The sequence below is a fragment of the Rhinolophus ferrumequinum genome, chromosome 2 (genome assembly GCF_004115265.2).
Source record: "Rhinolophus ferrumequinum isolate MPI-CBG mRhiFer1 chromosome 2, mRhiFer1_v1.p, whole genome shotgun sequence".
In the NCBI taxonomy this organism is placed as follows: Eukaryota; Metazoa; Chordata; class Mammalia; order Chiroptera; family Rhinolophidae; genus Rhinolophus; species Rhinolophus ferrumequinum.
In genome coordinates, this window is record NC_046285.1 from 93,472,754 (window position 1) to 93,498,025 (window position 25,272).

General features: G+C 39.5%; 1 protein-coding gene across 6 annotated transcripts in view; it reads right to left on the reverse strand.

Moving 5' to 3' along the window:
* APP (amyloid beta precursor protein) overlaps positions 1–25,272 on the reverse strand; it is a 245,044-nt gene that overhangs the window by 92,740 nt on the left and 127,032 nt on the right. For 4 of the 6 annotated variants that reach the window (XM_033127069.1, XM_033127059.1, XM_033127050.1 and 1 more), the window contains exons 6-7: positions 17,378–17,580; positions 1,908–2,075 (exon numbers count right to left, since the gene is read on the reverse strand). In XM_033127069.1, the coding sequence (XP_032982960.1) occupies positions 1,908–2,075; positions 17,378–17,580 (371 nt within the window). The remainder of the gene's footprint in view (positions 1–1,907; positions 2,076–17,377; positions 17,581–25,272) is intronic. The other 2 variants (XM_033127085.1, XM_033127076.1) reach the window with 1 other exon arrangement.

The following is a 25,272-nucleotide window of genomic DNA, read 5'->3' on the forward strand; positions in this document are numbered from 1 at the left end:
TAGCCAGGTGTTGAGGCTTTATTTACACTACGTGTCCATCTTTCTGACCTTCAACCTCTCGTTTGCTTTTTCTATAACGCACCTGCCCTGAAACAAAGTACTGATTGGCTTATCCATTACATCTTTGTTGGGAGCACCTACTTTTTACAAAACTCAGCAAACTGTGTGCCATCCAGGACACCTTCAGAGGCTCCATCTGACCTGTGGTACCTGCTGCTTGCTCCCAGCCTGACTGAGTCAAGTCAAACTGATCAAAGGAAGAGGGGGTGTGCAGGGGCTGCTGTTGGGGTTTTTTGGAAAACTTCTATTGAGGGAAAACTTCTATTGAGGCAAATCCATCATTGCTAATAATTCTTAAAAACTCTCTTTCTTATATAATGTACATATATATTTATACTCCAAAAAATAAATCCACCTCAGGGAAAGCGAGAAAAAAGTTGGAAATCGGCCAGAAAATCTCTGCCAGCAGCTAAACCAGTCAGAATCACTTTAACAAAAGCCCTTTGTTCAAAAGGCTCTAGGCAGCAGAATCCCCCATTGTGTTCCATGGTACCTGACCTAATTAAATTCTTTGTTTGAAACTGAAGAAAGGAGTCTTTTGAGCTAGAAGCTGCAATCGTCCAATCAGAACCAGGAAAGATGCCCGTGGGGTTACCAGGGCTTCCACCTGTTCTCACTTCTCCTGACAGAAGTGGAGTCATCTCCTACAGAAAAGACCAACGGGTACTATTCCATCCGCTTCCACAGAGATAGGGGGCTTCACAAACAGATGGTCTTAACGGTGCAGGTCCTGTTGTTGTTTAGCTTAATCCTGTGATCACACAGGAAAACCATTTAGATCATCTCCAGGAATCCCAGGCGGGACATGGTGACTATCACCCTCTCAAGAAAAAGGGAGACAAGGCAGGGGTCTCCCAAAACAAAACAAAACAAAGCAAAATTATTGAATTTAATCTTTAATTGATCACGTTGAAGAACTGTTTCTTGAATCCTTAAAACTTCCTCCTCATGAACAAAAACTAAATGAAACAAAATTGGGAACTTAATGGGAAAGGCTGTTAAGAATAAAAGTCCCATATATCCGGTGTATTGTGTATTACTAACTACTTCCTGAGAACTACCTTTGTGGAAAAAGGTTCAAGTCCCATTTAAGTCATTGTGACTTCATTTCTTTATCTCCCAGAGTAATGAAAAGCTTCGAGTTCAAGAGAAAAGGCTTTGAAAATTATATTCCCCTTGCTTTCTGTCGTTGAAGGTTTCTAAGGTTAAGAGTTTTCTTCTCTCTATTTCCAAGAGAAGACATGAAAACTTGCCATTGCAAATGTCCAAGTGTAAGCTCAGGGCCACAGGGACATTTCCGCCCTTTAACATTTGAAGTGCATGTGCTCAGTTAGCTCACATTCCCTCGCCACCACTATCCAAGTCCCAGGTTGTGAAATAACTTCAAGATACTCATCACAGCAAATATGCTTACCAATGCAACTGGAGCTTCATCAGCCAGGCTTCCAGTGGTAAACCTTATTTGCACGTGAAGTGTACATGCACAGACCTGAACACACATGTACACAGACAAACATACGTATACGTTTGCAGAAAACAGCTGAGAAGACAAAACAGACTCCAGCTGGGCTTACAGGAAGCGCTCAAAAGTCCCTAGAGATGCAAGACGTATGCACTGCAGCTAGTAAAAGAACACATCCATGGCCATGCTTTATTAGAGAGACGGAGATGTGTGCTCGTGATTGAACATACTGGAGGAGATGCCTGGCGATTAGAGAGGTTGACAGAAATGGGGTTAGTGGTAGCAACAGACCCATCCCCAAGAGCCAGGAAAACCAATCTGTTACAAGGAGCAGTCAGTGGCGAGAAAGACGAAAGGTGGCCGGGCTTGAGGAAGATCCACTTACTGACGCTGCCACACACGGCCATGCAGTACTCCTCTGTGTCAAAGTTGTTCCTGTTGCCGCCACATCCGCCGTAAAAGAAAGGGGCGCACTTCCCTTCCGTCACATCAAAGTACCAGCGGGAGATCATTGCTCGGCATGGCCCCGTCTCGGCTTGTTCAGAGCACACCTCTAATCAGACGAGACGTGGGGAACCACATTTAGCATGAAAAGGTACCGGCTCACCGTTCATGTACACGTTTACTTTGCTACCACCATCAGTCCTCCCCGGGGTAACTGGTGCTGCGTGAATTAGGCAGCGTCTGCCAACCATTTACGGAGGAATTTAATGACCTAGCAGAATTACCTCGGAAACAACGCAGGGCATTCCTATCTGGTGTAATGAAGGTTGCTCTCAGCAGTAATAAAAAGATTCCAGCTAGAGGTGAACAGATCTTTTGCTTTTAGATTAATATTAAATGCCTCAAGGGGTCTGCACATCAAAACATTTCTTCACCATAAAAAATAAACTCTTCTTTTAAAATAACTTCGAATTGACTTTATAGGTCAAAGGATTGTGTCTGGTTAGGATGCAAATAATTGAACCTCTCACAAATACCTCATTATCTTTAATAAATGACTGTCTTGACTTGAAGTATAAAATAATTACACATAGTTTGCGTGTGATCCAGTCTTCAGAGACAGCCAGTCTCTCCACTGACGGACTGTATTTGAAAGCATATGTAATATCTGTGAATGTGACTTAAAGTTGCTTATCTCTAATTAAAAACAATTTTTATCTGTATATTTATCTGTCCCTTGGACAATAATGTCCCAAACAATAAAACATAGTCAACCAACTCTAATTTGTTAATCCATACCACGTATTGTTTTACATTAAAACACACCTTACCTGTCAATGTTCTTTGCCACCCTCCCCACGATCAGTTTCACAACCCTTGACTGACTCAAGGTGTAGTAACCTGTCCAATTCCATTTTTACAGTGATTAGAAAAAGAAATCTACCTCGCATGTCTATTCCATTTTTGTTAGAAGTAACACAATTCTCCAACTTGATTTGTGCCCTGCCTAGGCTTACAGAGAGTCTGTTGATGCCATAGCACGCACAAACTTCTGGCTTATTGTTAGTGTTACTAACACGCCAGGGGGAAGCGCTCTTCATTTAAAAGATAAAAGCCAGGCGAAACCCAGAGCTTCCAAATTAGGAATAATCAACAGACTGACCCCAATCACTCCAAGACAAAGATCCACAAGGTCGATGTAAAAGAAAACTGCTATTTTACTTCCCTATACACAAGACTTACTGCTGTTTCCAACTAAGGTCAAGAGATGATGGCAAACCCAGAAGCCATGCCCTCATGATGATGCCAACAGAGTTGGAGGGGCAGTCAGCACTGAGCCCCAGAAGGTGAGTGTCAGACTCTCTGCAGGAGAAATGCCCAGTTTAACAGATATCTAAGATCATTCTGGCTCTCTTTAGATGGTTTTCAGATGGAAACATTTGGTTCCAGGAGCATCAAGTTCAATGTCACCCATAATTAAAATCATCTCATTCAATACTGTTGCTTTGAAAGTCCTTGCTCGCCCAGCTACCATGTGTTTTTAGTTTGCTGTCTGCAAAGAATCCTCCAGTACGATGAAAATCTGCCAACCAGTTGACTCAAGTATCCCATCCACTAGGCAATTCAATTTACCCCTCCAAATGAAAGAACTAGCATTCTAACTTATATAGAGTAAGTTAGTTTTTGGGGGGGGTCTGATCACCTCTGAGTTACTGACAAAGCAGCTTCAGGGCTGCAGAGCTAAAAACCAAGCCCAGATGTGGAGTATCTGACAATCACAACCACCAGCTATCTCCATTCCTAGACCTTGTTTTCTGTAGTAGTAAGTACCCACAGGTTGGCTTTTCCCTCCTTCTCTGTATCTCCTTCACCAATTTGTACATGTTCATGTAACGTGCGATTTCTTTTCTCTAAACATGGTAACACTTCTCATTCATCTCTTCCTCAGGCTTACTATTCCAACAAGACTGCAAGGCAACGGTGCCTTCTGAGCTTCCATTGGTGCTCACAATTCATACCACTTACGGCACCAAATACGTGTGGTCTGAGACTTGTCTGCCACAGGCCCCGTAGTATACATCACAGCTCTGCAGGGGCAGAAAACCTGACTGTATGATATCTCCTATGTACTAAGTAAAGTGGCAGAATTCCAGGTGGGTGCAAGTTAAGTAATGGGATGAAAAAATGATGATCAAAGGATATAATCCATAACAGATCTTTGCCCTTGTATGTCCCAGTCACAATTTCTTACTCCTGATAAAGGCAAAACCTCCCAGTTCACAACTTAAATGAGGTTACAATATATTGCTGTTTTCTTATACCAACAGTGGAACATAATGGCACGTTTGTTTTTTTAAATTATATTCTTTTTTTTTTCTTCTGCCTCAATCTAAATGGCTATGAAACTTTTTGTTACAGCTAATTTATAGAGCCCCAATCAACAAGAAAAGCATTCAGGACTCAAAATCCATTTATAAATCAACAAAAGAACTACATGAGACACACACGATTTCTGTTGGAGTCTCCAATGAGAGTCTTTATCCATCAAACTGAAAAGGCAAAGAAGAGAGTGATGCATTGTCCGTTTGCAGGATGTTTTGTTGGCTCTCCTGACATTATCAGGGCTGCTGACCTGACTTAGAATAGCCCCAAATAATTTCATGACTTTGATGTGTGTGGACATGGTCGACCATAGCGATCAATCCCATGTCACTCACGTACAAAAAGATATTTGACCTAATATGGTCACAGCTGGTATAACAGTGTACGATAACACAATGTCAAATACACAACGTATTGGGGAGTAGACATACGTGAGCCTGGAAGAAAAGGGGTAAGAATGTGTCTCTGTCACTTTGGAACCTGTCAGAGACAATCACCCCATCCAGCTGTTTCTGATCTGCTGTCCCATACCGGAGCCAGCCGGGACAGGCAAGAACGGGTATGTCATTATCATCCCTCCAATTACCAGCATTGCAGGTCAACCATCAACCAGGTCCTGCCCATCACTTTCCTTCTCTGACTAGAGGAGTAAAGTGGATTTCAGAGGAGACTCTGAGTGGAATGGGTCGTTGTTCATCTCTCACTCATAACTATATTCTTACTCTGTGGAAGGGCATGCGGTGTTTGACCTCACTGAGGTCAAACTGACCTTTTCTCTAATCTTTCATCATTTCAGAAAAACTATCCACGTAGTTGAAAAGAGAACCTCTGCTTTGTCTGGGAGAGGTTGAGCGCTGGGGAAGTCTTACGCTAATGCTTTTACACAGGTGTTACTAAGTATTAAGGAGGTGGCCGAGGACTCTCTGCAGAAAGGAGAAGCAGCACATACATGAGTTGAACAAGTGTTAGGGGCCCATGTCAGCTTCACAGTTGTGATGTGACACTACAGACGGGGAAAACTGGGTGAGGGCTACCCAGGATATCTTTGTACTCATTCTTTCACCGCATATGAATCTATAAGCATCTCCAAAAAATGGGGGGGAGAAAAATCACACATTAAAAAACATATAAGAGGAATGCTGGGAGTTCAATTTGCCTTAGATTTCTAAACTTGTTTCTTTCCTCAAATCTCTTATCATTTCAGAGTAATTCCATAAAAGGGCTATAAATCCCAGTTTGAGAAAGTTTCCTTTAAATTCCTCCCTAGTAATGGAAAATGACCAGGCAATCTACCTAATCAACATTCCAATCAAGTAGGAGTGTTTTAAAGCATTGAGTCCTGAAATATATAATTTATAAGCTGCATGACCAGATTCAGAGGAAAAGAAACCTCAAGAGACTTTAAAAGCTTATATTTACATTATTTTTTTGAATAGAAAAATCTATTCCTTCCTAATCTATGGAAATCTCTAGAAAATTCTGTGAAAAACGTTTCATTTTGATTACTATAACCACTCAGTGGAAAATTGTAATATCATCCATTAAAATGTAGAGCATGTAAAATTAGACCTTTTATTACTGTAACCTCACACAGAATTCATGTGAAAATCAAAACTGTATTTTCCTTTTCTCATCTTCATTCTTTTCTCAAAACCTAAAATAATAATATATGAAAAACTCACATTTTGAAATCATTTGTTAAACTGGTCTTTTGAAAGATTCCAATTCACTTTTCTTTTTATTCAAAGTAAGTGTTACATATAATAATGAGGGAGAAAATCTGCCTAGAATCATAGAAGCAGAAATATTTCTCAAAGAGAATGTTTGAAGTTAGCCAGAAACATAGGCACAGACTTACATGGACATCTATGGAACGATAACCTTTATTTATTCATATTTAATTCTTAAATGTTTAAGATCACAAATTGGTTTCCTAATGTTCATCTAGCTGAATTCTGCTGTCAGGAAAGGTTATCTCTTCTTTTATAACAGCTCTATTCACCCTTGAAGACAAAAGACCATTGAATAAACTGAAATCTGAGTGTACACAAAGCAGTCTGAAAGTTTATATGATGAAATAAAGGCTCCATATGTCTTTCATCTTCGTAAGGGAGATCCTTGCTGAGATTTGTGCTGGTTTCAACACTAAATTCCATTTCCTATAAATCAATATGATACAAACACAAGACAGCAGCAGAGCTAGAGCTCCCTACATTATATAAGCGATTATGTAATTCACTGTTTGAAAAATAATGCTTCATCACAAAAAAATTAACTCTAAATAGATTTGAGATTGGAGCACTTTTTTTTTGGTGGACTATCAAAGTTAGAATGCTAATTTTACACCTTTTAAAAAAATGCAGCGTAAAGACAGCTGTGAAAGTGGAAACTAGGATGGGGAGAAAATCCCACTTTCAAATGTGCAATAATTATAATGCCTTCTTAAAAAGCTAGGCAGATCAATAGATCTACTTTCCTTGAGTTAAAGATTACATATTTTGCAATTTTAAAGTAGAGTAGAAAGGGCAAATGGAAGAAGACAAATATTGTTTGACCTCAAAGTGAATCAGTTGTTTAATATTAACTGTAAAATAAAATGAAAACAATGAGTGTTCAAATCTATTAAAAATGCTTATCTTTAATATGTCAAATAAATGTTGACATATGTGCCTAAACATTCACTCCATTAAAAATGAAAACAAATGACCTCAATGCCATTTATATAACTTTAGTTTTCAGCCTGATTACGTTATCGCTACAATTCTAAATATGACAATAAGGTGACACTTCATGAGCCTCAGTTATTAGAAGTGATCTTACATTCCGTTAAGGAATTAAGTAGACAAATTTGTGCTTTATTCCTATGGATGAAAAATTTAAAAAGTCAATAGACTAGATATCTAATTATTTTTTACAATGTATTTTTCACAACCACAGATACATGTACTTTTTATGCAAAAGCGAATTTATAATACGCTTGCAAATATCAGCAAGTAGTTACTGAAAAACATGTCTAACAGAAAATTACTCTGATCACGACAACAAACGATCAGATATTTATTACCTACTAATCATATTTTACTAAATAGAGGCATGTAAAATTAGGCAAGGAAGCTTCAACTAAAGTCTTATGACAAATCTCATGTCAGCCTCCAATACGAGTTGAAATATATAAACAAATGATGGGAACAGCTGTGCTAGTAATGAAATCACTGACTCAGTATGAAATGGCAGGTGCTAATTTGTTACGGAAATCTCTAGAAGATATCTGCAGTTTACTTGCCTTTTACTGAATTGTGTTGATTCTCTAAAACTATCCAATACGTCTCTAATTCCAATTATACCTGACCCTATTCGCACATCCCTTCACGATGAAACATTATTTATAAAAGGGCACGTAAAGGAGATACACTTGCAAAGCATTTAGAGCAAGGGTGTCCAAACTTTTTTCAACGTTTTTCACCAAGGGCCATACGCGGTAAAACACACAAACAGCCGGGCCACTCACTCGAAGTGAAGTACGTATTGCCAAACCTGGTTTATTTAAGTAAACTAAATATATTTTTGGAATCTGCTGCGGCCAATTAAAAGTGGATCGCGGGCCGCAGTTTGGACACCCCTGATTTAGAGAAGTCAGTACTCTGTTGGTGTTGGTAATCAGTACTTATGTTGGTGGTGTTGCCCAGCATTCACAAAAGGGCACCACTATGACTTTTCTTGATACTTTGTTTCCTGTTTGTTATGGAAATAAACTTGTTTTTCTCTAAGCTGTGTGGCTAGTCTAAAGCACAACACAATATTACAAGAAGCGCGAAACACTGAACAAGACAAGATGTCATGTCCTTGGGTGGAAGTAAGAGGAAGTAATTTTTCTCATTGACTCTGAGGCGGGGCGTGTTGGGAAACTGGATGTCTCCAGAAAAAATAAAACAACAAAACAAAACAACCTCAAACATTCCGATTTATAGTGTTTGCTGATTTCCATGGTGTCAATACTTCCACCATTGGTATTCCAAGCTACCCATGGTCGTGGCTCACCAAATTCCTCAATACTTTAATAATCAGCTTTTACAGGCTAACGGGAGTCGGCTGGGTATACCACACAAATGAGAGGAAATGGGCACAAGTGAAACTAGCAACAATAAGAGAGGTAGGTAAATTCTAAGAGTTTTCTAATTTGCTTGGTCTTAACAGTTGAACTTTTACAAAATGGCTTGGTGGGCAGACATATCAGGATTCTTTTCCACTTGGTGACATCTGATATTATATTAAGAACACCATAGAGAAGGATGGTTTGCCCTTTCTGTTTCTTATTCCCTGCCTCAACCTCCTACATCTGCACAGAATGGAGGTCACGAAACACTAGGAGACCACTGCTGAAAGTGCCGTCCAAGGACCAGTAGGGCCAGCATCACCCAGGGCTCAGGACCCACTCCAGACCTATGGGCTCAGAATCCATATGTAGCAAGTGCCTTGGGTGACATGCATGGACATTAACGTTTGAGAAGAACTGGGATCAACCATGTTTTATGTGCTGCTGAAATGTCAAAATCACTTTCTTTAGGAAGTGATTTTAAGGACCAGAGGGAAAGGATTAGGAAGAAGTTGCATAGACTTTGGCTTATTAAGAGGAATGTACATATGAGGTCTGACAATTAAGTTCATGAACTTGTCCCCATGTGCTTACATTGGCAGCACTGTACAAACAGCTCAGTAAGGTTTCATAACCTTGGTATATCAGTGTCTCACAGCTGTGTTTGTGTTGACGTGTGGTAGAGTCTTGCTGAGTGGCATTCATTATTGTTGTTGAGTGTTTTTGTGTGCCGTTGTGAGAATGTCTGAGTTTGAATTAGAGCAACGAACAAACATTACATTTCTTGTTTAATTTGGTAAGAGTGGAAGTGAAATCAGAGACACGTTAGTCCAAGTGTAGGGGGATAATGCCATGAAGAAAATGGCAGTGTACAAATGGATTAAACGTTTTTCTGAGGGGAGAGAACGTGTCACTGATGAAGAGAGGTCAGGGCAGCCAGTAACGAGCAGAACTGATGAAAATATTGCAAAAATACATTGAATTGTGTGTCAAAATTGTTGGCTAACTGTGAGAAGCATAACAGACCAAGTAAACATTGATAGAGAAACAGTTAGGAAAATCTTAACTAAAAATCTTGGCATGAGAAAAGTGTGTGCAAAAATGGTCCCAAAGGAGCTCACTGATGAACAAAAGCAAAGGAGAGTTGAAGTTTGCTAAGACATTTGGGAGAGTCAAGACGATGTTTTGGGCTGCGTTATCACTGGTGATAAGACATGGGTGTGCCAATAGGACCCTAAAACAAAGTGTCAAAGTGCACAATGGAAGTCAGTCAGTTTTTCACGACCAAAAAAGTTCCATCAGTGCAAATCAAGAGTGAAAACGATGTTGCTAATGTTTTTTGATATCAGAGGGATTATTCATTATGAATTTGTACCAACTGGACAAACAGTTAACCAAGTTTACTATTTGGAAGTGCTGAAAAGGCTGCATGAAAAAGTTAGACAAAATGACCTGAACTTTTCACCAACAATTCACAGCTCTTGCATCACAACAATGTACCAGCTCACACTGCACTGTCTGTGAGGGAGTTTTTAGCCAGTAAACAAATAACTCTATTGGAACACGCTTCCTACTCACCTGATCTGGCCCCCAATGACTTCTTTCTTTACCCAAAGATAAAGGAAATATTGAAAGGAAGACATTTTGATGACATTCAGGACATCAAGGGTAATACAATGACAGCTCTGATGGGCATTCCAGACAAAAAGAGTTCCAAAACTGCTTTGAAGGGGGGACTAGGCGCTGGTGTTGGTGCACAGCTTCGCAAGGGGAGCACTTCGAAGGTGACCGTAGTGATATTCAGAAATGAGGGATGTAGCACTTTTTCTGGGATGAATTTGTGAACGTTAATTGTCAGACCTTGTAAATACATAGTAAAAAGGTATGCCTATGACAATGACATGCATGTTTCAATGAACAGCTCTCTTATTTTCTTATTTGCTAGATTTCTTTTCTTAGGTTTGATCTCTTTTCCCTAATTGCCAACTCTTCATTGTGTACATACATGCAATTGTGTCTGAGACATTTGCATATTTTTGGAACAGCCAATTAATTGCGAGAAGACATGAGAAAGACTAATCTTTAAAAATCCAGTTTCTGGCTTTTAATTGATTTGGACTGAAAATGTTCATTTTTAATAAATGCAGGCATAATTGCATTAAAATGTCTTTAGCATTTTATTTCCACTATTCCATTGATTTTGAGGTGTTTGGTGTACTCTTTGATAGAGGTCAAGCGAGGCATGGCACGGAGACGCTTCTTTCCACTATTCTAACATTAAAGTACCGTGACACAAATAAAACAATATAGAAATGGAAGAGGAGAAGTAACTAAGTACTCCTAGTCATGGAATATTTCAAGCAAAATGAAGTTGAAAACTAAATTTTCTATGTGACAAGGCAGATCTTTGCAAACATATTAAACCACTGACTCTACACTTTATGGCATGCAAATTGCATCTCAATAAATTTTCTACTAAAAAATAGAAAATTATAAATGTATAAACACACAACTTTTTACATGGCTCTGTTCCTCACTCTCAACTTTTAAATAACCTAAGTGTCTGAGTGGGCTTACTAAATTGGGACCACTAAACTACGTAGAAAGAAGCGTCTCCGTGCCATGCTTCACTTGGCCTCTATCAAAGAGTACACCAAACACCTCAAATCAATGGCTGCCATGCCATCGGATACAAAATAACAGGTTACATCTAGGCCTGGTGCTGACACTAGTCCTCTCAACGTCATTAGAAAGGATGCTGCTTTCTGGTCCAGGAACAGGAGTGGCCCTTAGAACACAGAGGTGAAGTCTTCCTCGAAAGGGGACCCATTATCCTCTTACCCTGTTTCCAAACATACCATGAAGTTTTGAATACATTTTGGGGCAGAGGGCTGCACTGAGGCCTCCAACACAAGAATGTGAGTATATTTTCATGTTCGTAGCAAGTCACGTTCACAGTTTCACCCCAAAGCTGTGAAATGTTAAATATGAAAGATAAGCAAGAATCTTATTAGGGAATTACAGGATACCTTGTGTCACATCCATTACAGAAAGGTAACATCAGAGATGTGCGAATTAGACTAAGCTTTGTTTCCTCTATCCTTGAGATCAATGCCAGCCACTGGTTTATGAGTCATTCTATTTGGTGCCCCGTTAACTGGCAAATCCCTATTCTCCTTTAAAAATCACTCAAATGCCAACTTCTCGGCAATGCCTTAGTGGAAGGCCAAGCACTTCCCTCTGGCGTGTTGCCAGAATTCCATCCTAGTCAGATCGGAGAGTCTTGTTTTTCCTTAGGAGTGAGTGTGCAGGTATGCCTGGAAGCAACTTGAGCACGCCCGCAGTGTCCATATGCCTGTGTGCCCAGCAACCAGTGCAATGGCCAGTACCTAGGAGTGTCTAGTCAGCACTGGTGCAAGGTCCAGTAGAAAATCCCATAGTCTTTCTCCCAGATTGATGGTTACCAGAGGGAGAAGAACAATAATTTCATTCTGTGTGTGTGTGTGTGTGTTCAGTCCTAGCCCAAGGCAAGGAACATTTAGATCAGACTTTTAAACGTCAACATCATATGTGATGCTTAAAGAGTCACCTACCTCAGTGTCTCTGTCCACTTAACAGATGAACTTCCAAGAGGTTCAAATAACCCGTAAGAAATGACACACACTTTTGAAATGCAGTGGCATTTAATACTATCTTGGTTCAATTTTCAGCAGGACATAAAATTTAACTGCAGATATCCTACTACACAATATACATCCATGAAAAACATTTTGACCCAGAAACAGATTTTAAGCTGGTTTTCACTCTTAATAGGTCTAGGAACATCACCTCTATTATACCAGTAGGTACAGATATGTCACAGTGATGCTTTTTATAATTAAGATGGCAATCTGTTATCTTTAGCATTCCTAATTGGTAGTAAGCTTTAGTTCTCTGGAGGATCAGAATGACACCTATAACCATGACAACCAAAGCACCCTGTTAATTGAGTACTTACCAGTAACTCTACTATTTCCCAGTAAATTACTTGATTTAATTTTCACAAAATGATTAAAATGAGGAAGGTATTATTAAACCCCATTTTACAGTGGGAAGCGATGAGGCTAAAGGTTGTTTGATTGATACAAATCTACCCAGTTAGTAGGTTGTAGAGCCAGGACTGAACTGTGGGCAGCCTATTCTTGTAAAACAAACTAAAAGAGCATGTGTCAGGCACTACGTCAAGTACCTAACGTGGATCATCTAAAGTAATTTGTGCAATAAACTCGCAACATCCTGTTAGCCTCTATACCATACATATGAAACAGACTTACCACGGTTACTTAACTGGACCAACGCCATACAATTATTAAAAATTCTCTCTTAAATGCTATCTATACTAGTCTGCCTCTAACCATAATAAAGTTACCTTAATGACATTAACTTGGTATGATAGTATCTGAAACATAAAGAACTTCATAGTTTCTCCCTAATAGTTAGTAGCAGAGGTTTTCTATAGAGGCCCAGATAGTACATGTTTTCAGCTTTGTAGGCCATGTGGTGTCTTCTGCCATTACTCCACTCTGCCTCTGTAGCAGGAAAGCAGCCATAGATAACACGTAAACAAATGGGGTTTGCTGATTCTGGATGATTATTATTTAAATAAGAATTCTAAAGTTTAGTAAATGCTCAGTGTGAAACACAGTAATATGAATATATGCCTGTAGCAAAGGACTACACATTTATAAGGAAGCACAGGTTAAACTGAAATAGTGTGTATTTATAAACAAAAGGACAAGGACACGGAAGATTTTGACATTAGTGTCACAGAAATACCTTGGCCCATCTGGGTCCAAATCCTCACCACTACCAGCTTTGGGGCTTTGGGCAATTTAAACAAAATCTCTCTAGGCCTTAGATGTCTTGGCTTTACATGGGGAAGTAAACTTTCTACTGCACAACACAGTTACAAGGATTAAAAGATAGAACTACTACCCTAAAGAGCAAAGGAAGTGGTGATTCTGAAAACCCAGGAATTCCAGCCCAACCTGCCACAACACAGCACTAGCTAACCCCGCCCCCCCATTACATCTGCCACAGCAGCAGAGAGCCTAGCAATCAGCAGGGGCATAAGGAACATTTGCTGAACAAATGAACATAAGTGGAAAAACAGAGTTCCTTACTCTGGATGGACCAAACTGGCTAGATTAAATCAAGGATTATGTCATTTACTACAATACTCATGTATAATTAGTTTAGACCACATGGTTGGATCAGAAATTATCCTGATGTCTTTGGTTTATGAAGAGTATTCACTACCCAAAACACAGAAAATTAGGAGCAAGGGTCTAAATATACTATTGTATTCAAATTAGTATTGGCTTATCCCATTAGATCCATATCCAAGTTTTTCTTAACAACCCAACACAAGGAACCTTGAAGCCAGATGGATGCTTCAGTGAGCTCACTTTCAAACAATACCTTTCTCTACAGGAATCAGTAACACCGTTAAAACTGACTTCTTCCACTTTGATGTCACTGATGCCAATACAAAATGGCTGGAAATTTTATGACCCGATTGAAATGTCCTACATTTTTCTTCCCTCTGCTGATTTCTCTTAAATTTCAGAAAAGTATTGCGTTTTCTCTTATGAAGCACATTAAAGTCTCGTATTAGGAGCAATATATTGGTAATGAAAAAACAATTTTCTTATTAAGTATGGTTGAAAATCACATTTTCTCTCGGGCACTGAAACATTAACATTGAAAACTAGATTATAAGTCTTTTTTCATTATCTCTTCCTCGGAAGTCACTTCTGATTTTTATTTTCAGTGCAGGGGTAGGCTACTTGAAATTAGAGTTTTACAAAGTTAGCATTGCCTTTACTCTTCATCAGGGAAGGCCCATAATTCACCTTCTACACCAAAGAAGGAAGAAAAAGGGGCTTCGTGGAGAGAAAGGGCTCTATGTAGCTGGTCCCTTTAATAGTGGCATCTAATTCGTCTACTTCTTTATTAGAACTAGCTGGGAATACAGAACGCTCTCTGATACGTTATGGTATACCTTAACATGTTTCCCTTCTTAGGCCTCTTTTCCCAGAAAGACTTGCCTCAATTATAGCTTTTGCCCATTTCAGGAGTCTTGGATGACAGTGGATGAATTTCCATTAAAAGCTCTTCTGTTTCTGGCATTAACATGTGGGACCTCTAAATGGCCGCCAGGTATGTACCTGTAGAAAGTCGCTTTCATCCTCTTCTTGCCATCAACATCATTAATTTGTTATCTTTTCAGGTTATTTCTTTTTCATATCTCCAGCCTGGAGATTTTTATAATAACAAAATTCTCTTTTAAGTGCCTTTGTCTTTCTATAGAATATACTGTCACATATATATGTCCCTCAAGTTCTATCTTACTGTCTAATAATGGTACATTTACAGAAAACTGAAGCAAAAAGAACTGGACTTAGTTTAGAATATAACAAGACCTTACTAGCCAAGAGAATTCTGTCTTGGTCTGAACTTGGGCTTAAGTTTATATGGCATCCTCTCATTGAAATACATGAGTTACCTCACTTTCTGTTCACCCCCACCCCAATAGCAGTAACATCAAAGCAAAAGCTCTTCATTGTTTCTACCGGAAAAATCTCAACACATAGTTGGTCTTGAATTCATCACCCTGAGTCAACGTCCATACTTGCCAGCCTGGCTTAAAGGTCTCCACATTTTAGTCCCAGCCTAATTTCTTGTAACTACTCTGCGAGATGTCTGCTTACTTTATAATGGACTGATGCTGTATCTCAAGCATGCCGCATGCCATGTATATTCTGGTAGCATCGTACTGGTTTTGCTATTCCTACCGACTCTAAAATACCCTATCACAAAATCCAGCGATAGACATGACACAGCCCTTCCAGTTCTACTTCAAATGCCTTCTCCAATCAATCTCTTACTCTTTGAAATAGGCTATTGGCCCATTGTTCTTACTATGCAGATGACGTTGTATTTCTTTGACTTCTCTTTCCTCCTAGATTTTCACATCCAAGAGGATCAGCCATCCTGTGTGTTCTCATCATACAACCCACTGAGCCTAGCAAATGGCTTAAACCAACATTAAAAGCTAATGTTGAAAGGTGGACATTGATTATTGTGTAAACAGCTGTCTTGATGGAAATCACAAGAATGTCAACCCCACTGCAAATTATTAGCTGTTGTAATTTGCATCCACATGCCTTTTAGATTTCAAAAGGAAAAGCCCTGAAAAATGTCTTTCCCTGCTAGGAAAATTGAAGCTAACAAGTTCATTTGGCCAGATCTGTCACAGATGGCCCTATAAGGCATATGAAAAATACCCTGGGAAAGGATTCCATAGGTATTTAAAAATAGTGCCTCAAACTGTGCATTTACTTACATGTATATCTACTTACACAAGCACTTATGTGCTAAATTGAATAAGAAGTTGTTATTAAGTAGGGAATAATAAACCATCCATCATGTACTGTATCTTTCTTTTTTAAGACTATGTGATACAATGGATTTTAAGTGAATTCTGAGCACTCGATTCAGAATAATCTCAGTTTTAAAAGTAAGTTAAAAAAATGCAGAACCTCAAAAACACTATGTTAAGTGAAAGAAGACAGACACCAAAACACCATATATGACCTCACTTATATTAAATGTCTAGAAAAGGCAAATCTGTAGTGACATAAAGTAGATAGTTGTTGCTTGGGGCTGGTGGTGAGAACAAGGATTAACGGTGAATGGGTGTGTGTTATTGGGATGATGAAAATGTTCTAAGACTGGATTATGGTGATGACTGCACAATTTGGTAAATTTATTAAAGCCACTGAATTACACGCTTATACACTTAAAATGAGTGAACTTTATATGTAAATTGTACATCAATAAAGTTATAAAAATGCAATGAAGAGAAGATACCACAGTGATCATTAGGAATCTCGAGGCAGAGAAAGCATCCCATTTTAAGCTCCAGTTTAACAACAGAGCTGCAATAATTTCACTGTAATAAAAAGTGAAAGAAAGACTTATGCCGTTATAACATTTGTGGGTAGACTTTAAAAGTATTTGTAGTACACTGAAATCCACCAAGTCCCTCCATATTCATTCAATCTAATCCTAGGACTATCTTTTTTTTTTTTTCCTGTAAAACATATAAATACCCTTTAAGAAAATCAACCCATGAATTCACTAGTTGTTACAATAACACTTGGTTGTAAAGTGTAAACTCAAATGCTTGCCTTTGTTTCATTGAGAAAAAAGGGAAGTCTTTTAGTTCATTCAGTTCACAACATTCCCACGAGGAGCATTAATTAAACAGAAAAAGGAAGTGTAAGGTACTAACACTATATCTACCTATCGAAGAGGGCACTGTCACTTTCCCCAATAAAATAAAGGCAATACAAATCGACCAAGTTAAATCTTATAACAAAAAAAATAATGTGATACTCATCAAATATCCTTCTTCTTTAATGAAATCTAATTGCAACTACTTCCTCAACTAAGATTTAATTGAACTTTCTCTAAGGCACGATACTAACTAAAATCCAGTCCTTTTCCTCCAGGAACTCATAGCGTACGTGGTGGAAGAGGCAACAGGTGATGGAGTATAAGACATCCCCACCGCCAGGGAAATGAATACCCAGGTCACCTACCTAATTCAGCCTTTATCAAAGGACACGACACCTGGTTTGGTGGCGTGTAGCAGAACAAGTTGGCATTTGCTAAGCAGCCCGCACAAGGTACAGAACAGGACTTCACATCGTGTGAAATGAATTGTTGGACTGCTTGTTAACCAAAGAATTCAACAAGCATTAAGAAATTGTTTTGAATTTTATTTTTGGTTGGGAAGGCAGTGGTGGTAGTCTAGATAGAAACTTCAAACTCTGCTATGATGTTTTCGTTTTCCCTGAGAAAGACTATCCCAGCCCACAGTGGGTTACCTCGGACCACCTCTTCCACAGACTCTGTGGTGGTGGTGGTGGTGGTGGCAATGCTGGTGGTTCGCTCCGTGGCCTCTTCATAGGGTTCCTCAGCCTCTTCCTCTACCTCCTCACCGTCCTCGTCGTCCTCATCATCCTCAGCTTCTTCTTCCTCCCCGTCAGTCACTTCCTCCTCCTCCGCTACCTCCACAACTTTGTCTTCACTGGAGCAGGAAAGAGAATTAACAGGAATAGTCATTTCAACCAATTTCAGGAAAGGAGAAAAAAGCAACGATAAGGAATTTTGGAAATCTGAATGGGAACGTGGCACTGAATTGAACACACACCCAAAGCATGAAAAGCCAGTGGGTCAGAGTATGATCCCAGCTCAGTCGGTCCGCAACTTTCTACCCTTGTGCACAGCTCTTCTTAGTTTATGCAGTTGCAAAAAGAGGATACCATGATTCCAACTATATAACATTCTGGAAAAAGTCAAAATCTATGCAAATCGTAAAAAGTTCCATGGTTGCTAGGGGTTCAGGGTGAGAAGGGACAGATGAAGATGCAAAGCTCAGGGGATTTTTTTAGGGCAGTAAAGTTACTCTGTAAAATATTGTAACCGTGGATACACATCATACATTTGTCAAAACCAATAGAACACACAAAAAAGTGAACTCTAACATAAACTACGAACTTTAGTTAATGTATCAATTGGGTCAAATGTACCATACTAGTGCAAAATGTTAACAACAGAAGAAATGGAGGGTGGGGGCCATGGAAAACGGGGTAGTGGGGCGCTCTCTGTACTTCTTGCTCAAATTGTCTATAAACCTAAAACTTCTGTAAAAAGTAAAGTCTATTAAATAGGGGGCATAGGGGACAACAATACGAGTTGGAGCTTACTGTATTACAGGGATGACTTCTCATAATGTACATGAAAATACCATGAAGCATCTGCATGGTAAATACTCAAGAAGAGTAGGTGGAAATTGGTTCAGATGTTGCTATTGAAAGTTTAAACTGGAAACGGAGGGGGAAGAAGAAACTGGCTTAAATAAATCTGTAGTACCCAGTGGTCAGTGATGCCTACTAAAACGATAGTTATGTAGGTCTTACCAGTTGTGTAAGTTTTGCAGAATATCAGGTATTTCAGTGGTTCTTAAATTTCACAGTATCAGAATCACCTGGAAAGCTTATTAAAACAGAGATCACTCAGCACCAGGCCCAGAGTTTCTGACTCAGTGGGTCTGGGATGGGACCTGAGGATTTGCATTTCTAACAAGTTCCCAAACAATGCTTATGCTGGTGGTCAGGGAACAATATTCAGTGAACCACTGAAATACTATGCAATGCTGAGACTACTGGTAACAGATACCCAGTAAGTCGCAGTGTAACTGGAGAGGGGATCAGAAAAAGTGACGCACGGTGGTAAAAAATCGGCAAATTTGGATGGCAAAAAAAGGGCATGTCTGGAACATTAGAACGTTCTAGTAAAATATCCTTTATGGCAATCATGTGCCTGCCAGTGCAGACGTCGTCGAGGGCATTTGAAAAATGATAAATGAAAACTGGAAAAGTGTTAAGTCATGAAAGTATATCCCATTCCACCTGGCCAGACAGGAGAAATAGATGGTTCTTACTTGATTGGATGACAAAACCAAGACAGGAAAAAGAGCTAGATGTGGAAGAAGATTTCAACATATCAGGAGTATCTGCCAGGGTCTTTATTTGACAAGAAGCACCAGAGCAACAGGACTGAAGGCAGTGGTTTGACATTTACGTTCCCCCTGAAAAAAGAGACAGCACAGGAGTACTCCTCCCCTATGCTGATTCTTGCCTACAAGAGGCTTATTGAGGAAGAAGGGAGAGGAACCTGGAGAGTGTGTGTCAGACACAACCTCCATGGAATGCTAGTGTGAGTTAGGCAGGGTCTAGGAAATCGGATTTTTAACATATGAGGGAAACAGAACAGATTTCCATCATCTAGGAAGACAGAAAAGAAGATGGCAAAAGGCTTTCAAAAACTGACCGTCCCACAGAACAGCCACAACTAACTTTGCTGAGGACGAAAAAGGGAAAGATATTTGGCGAGATGCATATAGCACAAGACAGAATTTCCTTGTTAACTCAGAATTGAAAGAACTTGAATATATGAAAGATCTATAAATATATGAAAGATATGTATGACCCCCAGTGGAAAACCTTCTGATTCCGATTCAATATGATGCAAGGGATAATGAGTGAAAACACACAAAGAGGGTGAAGCATGTGGCTCAAGAAAAGAAAAAGGAGGAACGTATTAAACAGAAATATTGACAATAATTAATCATTAGTGTGTTAATAAATGAAGAGTTAATACAGAAAACCTTATTTGGTTATTTTAACATTTTCTACACCACAGAAACCTGTTCTTTTTTGCTACTATGTTTGAAAGCTGATTTCCACAAGAAGTAGGTAAGAAGAAGAGGAAGAGAAAAACGTTGGTATTGATAATCAGATGGTATAGTCTTCATCTGCTCAGAGATAAATGGGGGACAATAATTGATTTCTTGATTGCCCGAGTTCTTGCACCAAAATCTACCACCTGAGTCAACATCTCAAAAGAATCCTAAACTTAGCAGGTGCTCTGATGCCCCAAATTTTGCGCCCAATGCTTCTGTCTCATTTTTCTATAGAGTCTCAATGTCATACCACTTGTGAAAAGAATAAAGATGACTCAATGCATGTCATCAGCCAATTTATTGTGTGCGAGCTCTCTTCTGTAGTCAATAAAATCATAGGTACTGATGCTATTTAGTTCTCCAACGTAAGCAGAAAATTCAGATAAAACCAGGGAGAAAAATCAAATCAAACCAGTATTCTCCTAAAACCATGAACGTGCATGCTGTCACGAGGCATGTATGGAGTGACAGGATCCAAGTATGTGATCCAGGGTTCAGACAGCACTGTGCTTCCAGGTGGGGCAGTGCAAACACAACCCTGGGTACCCCCCAGGAACTTCCCTACACCTCCTCTGTTATGACTAGAATGTTGCACTTACAGCTCCAAACAGAAAACGTGCTTCCAAAAACAGCTGTGTTTAAAGTGATCTGCATTCTGGTATGCGTCTAGCCACGAACAAGAGCGAAATAGTTTTATGCCCGTCATCCATCACTACATCTGCCTGAGCAATTTACTGGCATAATAACAAGGAACAGAGACACATAATAGTTCAGCTGGAGGAGGAATTAAATTACTAGGCCTAAGAGAACTCGGGTCCTGATTACAATAGCTTTGATTTCTAGAATTAAATTTAAATGTCCATGAATCCAATTATTTATGGGAACACTATCCAAACAGTCGCACACAGTTATGTTTTAATGATGTTGCCTCTTCCTAAAGAATGCCAAACATGCCAACATTACAACTTCCAATATCAGTTTTCATAAACAGCAGGAAAGACACAAAGGGGGAAAATTACTTTTCCACCTCTGCTTCAGTTTCTGGCAAGTTTTGTTCTGTGATGTGACTAAGGTGACCAGGTTTTGCAAAGCGGATCACAGGGCAAGGAGACGCAAGCCGGGGCCAGTTTAGGGAAATGTCATAAAGCATCATAAAGCGATTTCCTTATAAAAATAAACAAACAACTCACAACAAAATAATACCTTGAGAACACGGTAACATATTCATGTCACATTCACACATTTTAGCGTCTGTCAATTTATGGTAGATGGACTTCACAGCTTTTAAATTCCACTCATGAGAAACACTTCTAAAGACTGAGGGAACTATCTGAAAATGCTGAGCATCTCAGAAGGATGTGAATTTAATAAGGAGGTGAAAGGGTCAACGGGACATTACTATGAGGAAATAAATCAACTGCTGATAAAATTTTGTGTCAGCATGCAAGACTTCAGGAGGTGAAGGATATACTCGATCATGAAGGTGATTCTCCTTGTATTTCTAAATAAAATCTGACCTTGATAGAATTCACTTGCATTTGCCTTCCCTGACATTCTCTTTAGATGGTGAAAAATTCTGATTCACCTACCAGCGTTAACTGCTTTTTGTTTTAAGTCATGCAAAACAATTCACCATTTGCATTCTCTAAACAAGCTGTCTCCTTCCATAGTCTCTCTTAAGACTGATTTTTTTCTTACCCTTTGTAGGACAAAGGAGAGGAAATGGCAGAGAGAAAGCTGATTCCCATGGTTTATGTGAATTGGACTATCAGGAGACCTGAACTACTGCAGTGATGAGGGACGAGTGAAAACAGAACAGCTGTGAGTTCCCAAAATGCACCAACCAACCAGGGGAAACCAGAGGGGCAAGTGTCAGCAGGAAGATGCTCAGACACGTATGTGCTGATCTAGAAAGAGGAAGAAAGAGTCACCCAGAGTTGGGAATAGAGAGAGAAAATGGAAGAAATTATAAAAAAAAAAAAAAAAAAAAGGAAAGAAAGGCAGACAGTTCTTCCCCTCTCTGTCCCAGCTCTTACGGTTGCCAGTTGAACATGGAGGGTACAGTGGCTGGGTAAGACAGTGTGTCCCAGAGGAAAGCAATGTTTGGAATTACTGCTGTTAAATGAAGAAACTAGAAGTTGCCAGAAAAATGAGAGAAAATATAAAAGAAGCTTATTTGCTTTGATTCCAAGTAAATGTTTCAAGATGAGGAGAGCTGAGGAAAACAAAACAAAACAAAACAAAACAGAATGTACCATCTGATTCTATTTATATCACCTATGAAAATGCATTCCTCAGCACTGACAGAACTCAGGGGTGTTCCACTATGGCAAGTCTGGGGGCTGGCAAGGCTGTGTTTCAGCCTGATTGTCAGCTATCTGGCTGTGTTCCATTTTGAAAATTCATCCAGATGTATACCTGTGTAGGGGTTCAGAGCGAGTCACCCCAAGATGTGTCTCTGTGGTATGTGGATTGTTTTGAGCTAAAGGCAACTGAGACCCTGCAACTCAAGGGAAATATCAGCTCCCTTTTCCTCCACACACCACGATAAGAGCACCAAAAATGACTTTTTACATATCCATAGGGCAGGGCAAAGTTCTAATTAGTGAACAGCTGTTGTTCTTATTGTCCTGCGATGACCTCCCCCACCTCTGAAGCCCCAAGGTGACACTAAGCTCAGAATGTCATATATACCCATTTTCCTTTTCTGTCATGAATGTGGAGCCTCTGACTCTCTCAAGTATTATATGTGGGGTTTCCATGCCTACCTGTGTTAGATTTAGTTATTTTCTCTTGTTAATCTGTCTCGTCTGTTTGATCATTAGATCAGTCAAAAGAACCTTGAGGGGAGAGCAAAGTTTCTTCCTCCCTCACACCTGTGATATGTACATTTCTGTTCATGTACCTCACTGTTCAGTAAAAAAGACTGAAAGGGAGAGTAAACTGCTGGTGTAATGTCTCACTTTTCTGAAACACGCTAATGGACGCTTGAGAGTAAGACCTCTTTTAGTTGATAAAATTGTTTTTTCAGGGCCTCCAAATCTGAAAAAATATCTCCTCTCCAAACTCTCCATTCCATAAGGACACAAAGATGAGGGGCTTGAGGGAAAAAAATGATTATGAGGTGTGTTTGTGTATGTACTGATATTTTAATCTGCAGCTCTTTCAGTCATGGCCTCACTAATTACGGTTAGTTAAGTAACCGATTTTCTAAATTAATTCAATAATTAATTCAGATATTCTGTAAATGAATTTTATGCTCAATCACGGTACGTTTTGATGATTACTAAAAAAGAAGTTACCTACCTTTAACGTTGTAGTATTAGAATCTGTTAACTATAGGTAAAACTGATCCTCGTAGCTTTCTCGTTTGCACTCTACTGAGTTTCAGTATAGTTGTTTTGACAATTCTTAGGTAGTGGGTATTATTATTATAATCTAAATGTAAAATTTAAACTTTATTATAGAGAAATCATAGATCCTAATACATTTAAGTGAGGATTCTAACTTGCAAATCCTGAAAGAGAGGGAATAGTACCTCTCAGGTCCCTTCCAACTCTGAAATTCGTAGAGGTGCTAGATACCAGAATTTTGGACTTGTACTTGCATTCTAAGCTTGGCCATGACAATTACATTGCCTGCCTACCTCCCAGAAAGGCTCTCTCTCCACTGAGCAAAAACTGCTCAGTTTGCAGTAAAATACAAGGCAGAGTGTCTTACTTAACGTTTGAACTACAAGAATGACAGGGTCCACAGGCATCAGTACCTTTATTCCCCACAATCACTCTTCCTTCGTCATGTTTCATTGGCCTTCATTTAACTTGTGTATCCAGGAATGGGAACAGTATTTAATAGCAGCCAATATCGGCTCATCTGTGGCCCAGGCTAGCAAGGGCAGGCTGAGGTCAAACCACGGATTTTGGAGCCTCCATGCCCACCACGTTTGGTAGTTGGTATTAAGTTTTCAGTTAAAGGATCTCTAAGAATTTGATTAACTTTCTCTTCTGACAGATACCCTATAGCAGAAACTGTCCATAAACTACCCAAAGCCATTCCCAACTCCCATCCCTCCCTTGACCAGAGAAAGAAAAGAGGCCCTATTCTCTGTGTCGTGACTCCCTTGCAGCTAGTGAAGGGCATGTGAATGACACATTTCCAATAATCAGAAGTCCAGAGGACACCTGCTTGTTATTCCAGGGGGGTCTTCTAAGGAATGTGTTTACTTTACAGATGAGAAGGTTTATATTTAGTGGTCAGAGAACTTTAGTGCATTTTACTTTCTTGCTACCTGGAAGGGCAATAGCCATTTCTCAATATTGAGATTATAAACATTAAACAGCAGAAGCTGATAAGGATGGCAGGGTGAGGTGGCATCTTTGCATCACTACACCATCCTAGGGCTCCCTACCACCAATGGTGGATGTTCTGTCATTTGTAGCTAAAGGCATTCCTTGCAGACAGTTTACAAACCAAACTTGGGCCTGCGTTACAGGCTCCTACTTTAGAATGATAAGGACAAAACTGAGACAGTGAAAATTCATGACTCAGGCAAGTAAGGGTGAGCTATAGATCACAATCTTAATCTTAAAATTAAGATGTATCATAATTCTTATACATTTAATCAATGCCTATTCTGGGGAAAAAAACTACACTAATTACTGTATGAGTAACAGACATACTGTATACTAAATGCTTTAGAAAATCAAAGGAGAAAGTGATTCTGGAGAGTTAGAGGTGTCTGAGCTGGAAGGATGTGAAACATGGGTGTGAGGATGAGGCAGAGATATCCATATAATACCAAATCAGGAATAACAAGCACATAAGCTTGACTCCACCAAAATTTCACACAGGCACAGCGTTTTAACAGTGAGGTAGGCTAAATTGCAGAAGCCACGTATTCAGATATTTTTTCTTTAGTCAATGGATATAGTTATATATTTGAGTTGAAAGGGATATACAACGATTGATAATGAGCAAAACATGGTAATGCATGAATTCCCTCCTCTATCAAACCATTCTATTAAGTGCTTCTCTATACCAAATACCAGTCAGTCAATTAACAATATTGACTGTGCTTTAACTAAGTGCCAGGTGCAACAGTAGGCACTAGGGTAGACAAGTGAGCATGGCAAAGTGTCTGATCTTTTTGAACATATATTTTAGTGGAGAAGGCACAATAGGAGCAAATACGAAAGAAAATAGATGCGTGTGGGGGACAACGGTAGCATTTCAAATAGGGTGGTCAGAGAAGGCCACTTAGAAGGGGTCATGGGAACTGAGACATGAAATCCTGCAAGTCTGGGTGGGTGCTTGGTTAAAGCAGGATGGTTTAAAGCAGGAGTAAGAGCAAGTGCAACGGCCCTGGCATAAGGACAAGACAAGCTTAGCACGACCAGGATAAAAACCACGACAAAGAGCCAGTAAGCTCAGGAGGGAGCGAATAAGGGGGACAAGTTAAGGTGGCGGAGGCAGGCA